Source organism: Canis aureus, chromosome 33, assembly GCF_053574225.1.
Source record: "Canis aureus isolate CA01 chromosome 33, VMU_Caureus_v.1.0, whole genome shotgun sequence".
Taxonomy (NCBI): Eukaryota; Metazoa; Chordata; class Mammalia; order Carnivora; family Canidae; genus Canis; species Canis aureus.
Window position 1 is genome coordinate 10,665,139 of NC_135643.1, and position 8,855 is coordinate 10,673,993.

The following is an 8,855-nucleotide window of genomic DNA, read 5'->3' on the forward strand; positions in this document are numbered from 1 at the left end:
TAAACACCCACTGATTCATCTAACAAACAGTAAATTGTACTTAAATAGAACTATCATATCCAAGTACGCTGTATTGGGTTCAAATTCTAAGAAAATTGGTGCATGCTAGTCTACCATTTCTCTGCTAATCAAATCCTCATTCTCTAGTCTCTCTGTAAAATAAGCAATTTCCTTAAAATGAAGTCTTTGCATTTTCATGTCATTTTCACGTATGTATTATGTTCCACATGCTCCAAGGGCATTCCAGGGAAACTATGAAATTAGGCAAAAGGAAAAGATGATTTTTCTTTAGGGAAACAAAAGCAAAAAGTAAGTTCTAGTTGCTTTTTTTTTTTTTTTAAGATTTTATTTATTTATTCATGAGAGACACAGAAGAGAGGGAGAGAGAGAAAGGCAGAGACATAAGCAGAGGGAGAAGCAGGCTCCATGCAGGGAGCCCGATGTGGGACTCGATCCCGGAACTCCAGGATCACGCCCTCAGACGAAGGCAGGTGCCCAACCACTGAGCCACCCAGGCATCCCTCTACTATTTAAAGTACTACATGAAAGGGGTGCCTAGGTGGCCCAGTCAGTTATGCGTCCAACTCTTGATTTCAGCTCAGGTCTTGATCTCAGGGTCATGAGTTCAAGCCCTGCATTGGGCTGGCTTATTTATTTATTTATTTATTTATTAATAAAGTACTGCATGAGAATAGTAAATGATGGTTCATTGAACATTGGAAACTGAGGAGTTGCTAAAATGAAATCTAAAATTTTTCTTAACCAAACAAAATTTTTAGTCTATCATATTTCAAAGAATTTTTCTTGGGGTGCCTGGCTGGCTCAGTTGGTGGAGCATGTGACTCCTTATCTCAGGGCTGTGAGTTCAAGCCCCCATGTTGGATGTAAAGATTACTTAAAAATGAAATCTTTAAAAAAAAAAATGGGGGTGGGGGGGCCCTAGGTGGCTCAGCAGTTGAGCATCCCTTCAGCTCAGGGTGTGATCCTGGAGTCCTGGGATCGAGTCCTGCATCAGGATCCTTGCATGGAGCCTGCTTCTCCCTCTGCCTGTGTCTCTGCCTGTGTCTCTCATGAATAAATAAATGAAATCTTAAAAAAAAAATCGGGGGGCAGCCCAGGTGGCTCAGCGGTTTAGCGAAGCCTTCAGCCCAGGGTGTGATCCTGGAGACCTGGGATCGAGTCCCACGTCAGGCCTCCTGCGTGGAGCCTGCTTCTCCCTCTGCCTGTGTCTGCTCCCCTCTCTTTCTGTGTGTGTGTGTGTGTGTGTGTGTGTGTGTGTGTGTGTGTGTGTGTCTCATGAATAAATAAATAAAATCTTTAAAAAATAAAATAAAAATTAAATTTAAAAAATTGGGGGGTCACCCTGGTGGCTCAGTGATTGAGCATCTGCCTTTGGCTAAGGTGGTGATCCCGGGGTCCTGGGATTGAGTACCCCCTGGGGAGGATGCTTCTCCCTCTGCCTATGTCTCTGCCCCACTCTCTCTCTATGTCTCTCATAAATAAATAAAATATTTCAATAAATAAATAATTTTTAAAATTAAAAAAAAATTTTCTCTCTCCTTTTGGTGTCTCAAAAATACAAATGCAAAATAGTATCTATGGGGCACCTAGGTGGCTCAGTTGGATAAGCATCTGCCTTCAGCTCAGGTCATGATCCCAGGCTCCTGGGACTGAGCCCTGCATTAGGCTCCCTGCTCAGTGGGGAACTCTGCTTCTCCCTCTCCCTCTGCCTGCCATTTCTCCTGACCTCTCTTTGTCAAATAAATAAATAAAATCTTAAAAAACAAAAAAACAATATAGTATCTCTGGGTTAGAATTTCCTCTTCCCTTTGTGCCATTTTATAAAAATCATAATGAACAATCACGTAAATGACTCAATTCCTGCTACTTTTTAATCTACTTACAGTGTCATCACTTGCAATACAAAGGAAGAAATATGTGGCAGGGACCCAGAAGATCCGTCAGAGCTGTTTCATCAACCCACAGGAGCCGGCTCATCCACCAGTAGGCATTCGTATGTCTGCACCAGAATATGCACAGCAAAAGGCTGGAGTGAAAGGTTGGAGACCTTCGTTGCCTTTAGATATGAAAAGCACAGAGTACAGATTTGATTATGAGATGATGATCACTTAGGTCAAAAAGGTCTTCCCAAACCAACTTGTGAAAGTGAAAGGCTGGAGACCTTCACTGCCTTTGGATGTGGAAAGCACAGTGTGCAGATTCCTGTATGAGATGATGATCACTTAGGCGGAAGAGGTCTTCTCAAACCAACTGGCCTTTCTCTTAGGGAAAACTGAATTTCCTCGGCTACATTTTCCTGACATTTCAAGTGATTCAAGCGCTTCATTTCATACTCCCTTTCAAGTTTGATGGCTGGAAAATAAAATACATGGAGCAATCCAACTGACATTTTTCACCAGGCATAATATTGTTAAAAACAAACATTTAACCACATGGCAAAACTCCCATTCTTAAATACTAAATAAGAGGGGCTACACAGATGAAGGGTATGGATGCGAATGAACATATTTAAACATTTCTCTTGGGCAGCCTGGGTGGCTCAGCGTTTTAGCGCTGCCTTCAGCCTAGGGCCTAATCCTGGAGACCCGGAATCGAGTCCCACATGGGGCTCCCTGCATGGAGTCTGCTTCTCCCTCTGCCTGTGTCTGTGCCCCCCCTCCCCGTGTGTATCTCTCATGAACAAATAAAATCTTTAAAAATAAATAAATAAATTTTTCTCTGATAATAAGCAAAATAATACAGATAAAAATTGCTATTTCCTAAAACAGTTCATATAGAACTTACATTCTGCAGAAGGGAGGCGAACATTCTTAGTGGTTTTATTTTTTTTGAGGTGTACAGGACTACCAAATGTAATTTCTTCCAAGAAAGGCAACTTGATGTTGGCTAGGTTCGTGTACCAGGTCTTTGTAAGCAGTGCAAGTTCCCAAGGTTCCTGTCTGGGGCAAAAATTCACTAATTCATTCAATAAATATCACTAAGCATCTATTGTGGGATATACAGAAGACATCTTAATTCTCAGTTCCATTTTCCACTAGACTTTTTTTTTTTTTTTAAGATCTTATGTACTTATTCATGAGAGACACACAGAGAGAGAGAGGCAGAGACACAGGTAGAGGGAGAAGCAGGCTCCATGCAGGGAGCCCCACGTGGGACTCGATCCTGGGACTCCAGAATCACGCCCTGGGCCGAAGGCAGGCACTAAACCGTTAAGCCACCCATGGATCCCCGACATTTTGTTTATGAGAGGAATTCAGGATTTTCCAGAGTTGTAAATTTAGCCAGAGGAGAAGTCTTACATTAAACATATCAATGCATAATATATATATACTAATGTAGAGATATATTCAAAAATTATCATTAATCATAACGACAGGAACTTTTGATCAAAAACAGCCTCCCGGGATCCCTGGGTGGCGCAGTGGTTTGGCGCCTGCCTTTGGCCCAGGGCGTGATCTTGGAGACCCGGGATAGGGTCCCACGTCGGGCTCTCAGTGCATGGAGCCTGCTTCTGCCTATGTCTCTGCCTCTCTCTCTCTGTGACTATCATAAATAAATAAAAATTAAAAAAAAAAAAAAACAGCCTCCCTATAGTCAATCCGATCTTTCCATGTCTTTTAAGAGGATACGGTTTAAGAACTGTATGCTCCAATTCTTTTATGGCTGATCACAAATATGGTCATATTAGGGAAGGAAAAGAGGGAATAATCATGCATTGAGTGGAGTGGTTGGCATACACTAAGGCTTTGAGTGTGTGATCTTATTTTAATGCACCATGTGGGTAGACAAGAGACTCAGAAGTGAATTAAGAAACTGAGCTGGTACTTAGCCTAGGGATTGTTATTTAAAAGCACTAGTACCAAAAGAATCCTCAGAAAACTGGAGAAGGGGATGAAATCCCAAACTATAATATTAAAAATAATCACCACGAACTTCAAACAAATTGCTTTATGTATTTTAATTTGGAAATTTAAAATACCAACTCCGGGATCCCTGGGTAGCGCAGCGGTTTGGCGCCTGCCTTTGGCCCGGGGCGCGATCCTGGAGACCCGGGATCGAATCCCACATCAGGCTCCCAGCATGGAGCCTGCTTCTCCCTCTGCCTGTGTCTCTGCCTCTCTGTCTCTCTCTGTGTGACTATCATGAATAAATAAATAAAATATTAAAATAAAATAAAATAAAATAAAATAAAATAAAATAAAATAAAATAAAATAAAATAAAATACCAACTCCATGCTTCTCATCTCATATAGTCAATATGAACTCATATGCACTAGGAAAGGAGAAAGACCTGCTTTGGTACAAGTAGAAGAAATGAGGATATTCCATACACAGGTCTACTTGTTTTCCTCCTTGCTACTTTATCACGTAACTTTAAGGAACTACTTGAAGTCTACAATTATTATAAATGTATTTTAACAAGGGCACAAAGATGTATTTATAAGAATGTTCACTGAAGCGCTGTTTATAAAAATAATAATAATAATCTCACAAAATAGTCTTAATGTCTACCAAGAAGAGCCTGGTTAAAGAAACTGTGGTACATACATATAATGAAAGAATGAGGTTTATCCTTATATGTGGATTTGGAAAGATGAGCAATAAGCTGCTAATTTTAATCTAGCATTTACTATATGCTGGGTACTGTTTTAATCAGTTGACACATATGAACACATTTAATTACCATAGATGCCCTATGAGGTAGGCAAGTGCTATTATTATGCTCATTTTATGGATTGGGAAACAAGAGTAGAAAAACTTGCTCAAGATCACAGGTGTGTTGGTCATGGATTTAGGATTTGAATCCAGAAAATCAGACTTTAGAATCTAAGGTCTTAATGATTACTATACAAGACACGGTGAGGGAGGGAGAAAAATTCAAGATAATCACATGTAAAAACATATACATGTGTATATGTGTGTATGTCTTGTATAGCAGACAGAAATTCTAGAAAAATAGAATTTTCCCTCTGAGTGGGATGGCAGGGGAGAGATGGGAATGGGGAAATGAAAGCATTTTTATTTTCCTTTCAAATGCTTCTATTTTAATATTTTGTGTATTTTTTTAAAGATTTATTTATTTATTCATAAGAGACACACAGAGAGAGGCAGAGACACAGGCAGAGGGAGAAGCAGGCTCCATGCAGGGAGCCCGATGTGGGACTCAATCCTGGATCCTGGGATCATGCCCTGAGCCAAAGGCAGAACCCCAACCAATGAGCCAACCAGGCATCCCTATTTTGTGTACACTTTTTATAATCTAAAAACACATAATGGAAAAATCAAGGTAAGGAGTTGTCTTAGCAAATGAATCCCAAACAGTGTCACTATCATTCTTTTTCTCTTAATTTAGCTGTTCTTATAAACATGATATCAAACACTTTCTTATAAGAATGATGAGAAGGAAAATAAATAAATAAATAAATAAATAAATAAATAAATAAATAAATAAATAAATAAATAAATAAATAAAAAAGAATGATGAGAAGGGGGGATCCCTGGGTGGCTCAGCGGTTTAGCACCTGCCTTTGGCCCACGGCGTGATCCTGGAATCCTGGGATTGAGTCCCACATCAGGCTCCCTGCATGGAGCCTGCTTCTCCCTCTGCCTGTGTCTCTGCCTCTCTCTCTGTCCCTCATGAATAAATAAAATCTTTAAAAAAAAAAAAAAAGAATGATTGAGAAGGTGCTGGTTTTGCAGCAACTATTCATGGTATAAAATTCTACATAACCAGGTGCCTGGGTGGCTCAGTTGGTTAAGCATCTATCTACCTTCAGCTCAGGTCAGGGTCTCAGGGTCCTGGGATGGAACTCTACATAGTTTCCCTGCTTAGTGGGAAGTCTGCTTGTCCCGCTCTCTTTGCCCTTCATCCCTGTTCATGTGCTCTCTCTCAAATAAATAATTTTTTTTTTTTACATTCTACATAACCCAAACTGCAGAATCAGTGCTTTAAATGATTTTCCAGACACAGGACTATCTTTAATACAAAAATTACATTTATAATAATGTTGACTAACATGGTACTTGCCTTTAGTTCAAGGTCTGAAGACATACTGAAATGGCAAAACTAAATAAAATGCATTGATGAGTTTGCTCTGGTTTTCCTAAAGCTCTGGTTTTAGAACCCCAAATGATGTCTCCTCTTACTTCTTAGAATATTGTTTATAAAGAGAAATTCAACTGACTCATAATGGCAAATATGTCATAGACCATGGCAGAGAAGCTAAAAAACAAATCCAAAAATTAAAAACAAACAAAAAAACCAATGTAGCACTAGGACATTACAGAGAAAAATACCATGTGGCAGCCACCCACGTTCATTATGGGTTCACTGTATGTCAAGCAATGAGCAAGTATTTTACATTTGTATTCCACATCACACACACAAGTATTGATATGTGCATTTTACTGATGTGGAGGCTAAGATACAGATAAGTTAAATAATTTACTCAAGGTAGCATAGGGAGCAAGTGCAGGCCCTGGCTTAGAGCTCAGATCTTTTTTTTCCCCCAAAAAAATGTAGATTTATTTTAAATCAGTTCAGTACATGATACAGATTAGCTTTGCAGTATAAAAATATGGAATGGGGGATGCCTTGGTGGCTCAGCGGTTAAGCATCTATCTGCCTTTGGCTCAGGTAGTGATCCTGGAGTTCCGGGATGGAGTCCTACATCGGGCTCCCCGCGGGAAGCCCACTTTTCCCTCTGCCTGTGTGTGTCTCTGCCACTCTCTCTCTCTGTGTCTCTCATGAGTAAATACATACATCTTTTTATTTTAATAAACAAAAATATGGAATGGTTCACAAATTTGCATATCATCCTTGCCTAGGGCCCATGCTAATCTTCTCTGTTTTTATTCCAATTTTAATATATGGGCAGCTCAAGGAAGCACAAGCCCAGGTCTTCCTGATTGCAAAACACATGTTGTCCAAAGTGTTCAGGAGGCAAAACTGACTCTTTGTACAGCCAGTTAGGTGTTTGGTTAAGATATACTTGACACAGGGACGCCTGGGTGGCTCAGTGGTTGAGCGTCTGCCTTCAGCCCAGGGTGTGACCCTGGAGACCCGGGATCGTGTCCAGCATCGGGCTCCCTGCATGGAGCCTGCTTGTGTCTCTGCCTCTCTCTCTCTCTCTCTGTGTCTCTCATGAATAAATAAATAAAATCTTTAAAAATATCTATATATATACTTGACACCAAGACATTTTTAGTTAGGCTTACACTATCTACAGAGCTATTTTAACATAGGTGACAGTTGCTTTGGAGTAAGAAGACAGACTTCCATCCCTGTCACTTATTTACTACATGACTGTGTGAGTTTGATCAACCCACTTCTCCAAACCTCAGTTTCTGTTGTTTTGTTGTAAAGACCAAGATAATTCATAAATTCTAATTAAAAGCATTTCCCTTGGGCAGCCCCGGTGACGCTGCGGTTTAGCGCCGGCTGCAACCCAGGGCGTGATCCTGCAGACCCTGGATCTAATCCCACATCGGGCTCCCGGTGCATGGAGCCTACTTCTCCTTCTGCCTGTGTCTCTGCCTCTCTCTCTCTCTCTCTCTATCATAAATAAATTAATTAATTTAAAAATTAAAAAAATAAAACAATGTAAAATTCAACAAGCAATAACTCATGTTGCAAATACAAATGTCTAAAGGCCATGATGAGATAAGCTAGAGTTATAAAGGCTTAAGTAATGTTAGAAATTATTGGAAAGGTAGACAGTGGGGATCCTTGGGTGGCTCAGTGGTTTAGCACCTGCCTTCGGCCCAGGGCGTGATCCTGGAGCCTGGGATTGAGTCCCATGTCGGGCTCCCTGCATGGAGCCTGCTTCTCCCTCTGCCTGTGTCTCTGCCTCTCTCTATCTCTATGAATAAATAAATAAAATCTTTTAAAAAAAGCATTTCCCTTAAAGAAATCACTATTCAGATAACTGAAAACACGTCACCTAGTCCACTATCTCATGGAGGAACATAGGGTCTCCAGTACTTTTATTTTCCCAAGGACACTCCGCACCCCTAGGCTACGCTCACCGTGATGCAAACACTTACATTTTATAACAACTGCCCCGGAACAGGGTTTTCACCGCGTTCTTCCTTGGCAAGCCATAGGCCATGGTAATGATCACAGTCTAACTTCTTAACATAGGCGCCTGATGTAATGACCGGCCGTACTGTTCGCTTTACCTGAAATGTTTGCAACTCACAGAATTCATGGCGTTCACTTCACTATCTGTTAATAACCAAGTAATAAAAAGATTTGGAAAGAGCATTTCTGAAAGTCGGAAGTCCCTAATAAATGTTCCTTGAAGCTGAACCCCTCGTGTACCACTGTGCTCTCTCGCATTTTCCATGAACTCCTTTGATCATCTCCTGCCCTGTGCGGAGAAAACGCCGGTGGACCGGGGCTCCCGCGCCGCCCCCGCCGCCCCCCCTGCCCCACCGGCTCGCACGCCCCACCCCCGCCGGCCACCCCCGCACGGTCCGGCCTCCGTGGCTCCGCGCGGCCGGGAGCTGCCCGGGCCCCGCCCGAGCCTGGAAAGAATGCAAACCCTCCCGGGTGTTCCCCGACTCAAAAAAAAAAAAAATCTGAGCTCACCAGGAAGCGCCCACTCCCACCGCCCCTCCCACGCACGCCTCGGCGGGGCGAGCCTCCCGGCGCCCAGGTGCGCAGGTCCTCAGCAGGTGCGCGCCCGGGGCAGCGGGTGGAGCCTCGGCCGCCTGCGGAGCCCGGGAGGAGGGGCGGAGGGGGGAGGGGCGGAGGGGGGAGGGGCGGAGAGGGGAGGGGCGGGGGGGCGGAGGGGCGGGGGGGCGGAGGGACGGGGGGGTGGGGGGGTGGA

At 42.6% G+C, this 8,855-nt stretch overlaps 1 protein-coding gene, 1 long non-coding RNA gene and 1 other non-coding gene across 5 annotated transcripts in view; 1 reads left to right on the plus strand and 2 right to left on the minus strand.

The window, feature by feature from the left end:
- The window catches only part of LOC144304299 (uncharacterized), a 42,325-nt gene extending 39,369 nt beyond the window's left edge, over positions 1-2,956 (plus strand). The window contains exon 2 of the long non-coding RNA XR_013371218.1: positions 1,907-2,956. This is a non-coding gene — a long non-coding RNA (uncharacterized LOC144304299). The remainder of the gene's footprint in view (positions 1-1,906) is intronic.
- The window catches only part of C33H4orf36 (chromosome 33 C4orf36 homolog), a 30,459-nt gene extending 21,708 nt beyond the window's left edge, over positions 1-8,751 (minus strand). The window contains exons 1-5 of one of the 3 annotated variants that reach the window (XM_077882796.1): positions 8,615-8,751; positions 8,068-8,248; positions 2,806-2,960; positions 2,183-2,373; positions 1,905-2,077 (exon numbers count right to left, since the gene is read on the minus strand). In XM_077882796.1, the coding sequence (XP_077738922.1) occupies positions 2,240-2,373; positions 2,806-2,960; positions 8,068-8,132 (354 nt within the window). In that variant the 5' untranslated portion in view covers positions 8,133-8,248; positions 8,615-8,751 and the 3' untranslated portion in view covers positions 1,905-2,077; positions 2,183-2,239. Of the gene's footprint in view, positions 1-1,904; positions 2,078-2,182; positions 2,374-2,805; positions 2,961-8,067; positions 8,394-8,614 lie in introns of all 3 variants that reach the window. The other 2 variants (XM_077882797.1, XM_077882795.1) reach the window with 2 other exon arrangements.
- On the minus strand, positions 6,805-6,912 carry LOC144304422 (U6 spliceosomal RNA). Its single transcript, XR_013371335.1, has one exon. It is a non-coding gene; the product is annotated as a U6 spliceosomal RNA (small nuclear RNA).
- Positions 8,752-8,855: the final 104 nt, after the last annotated feature.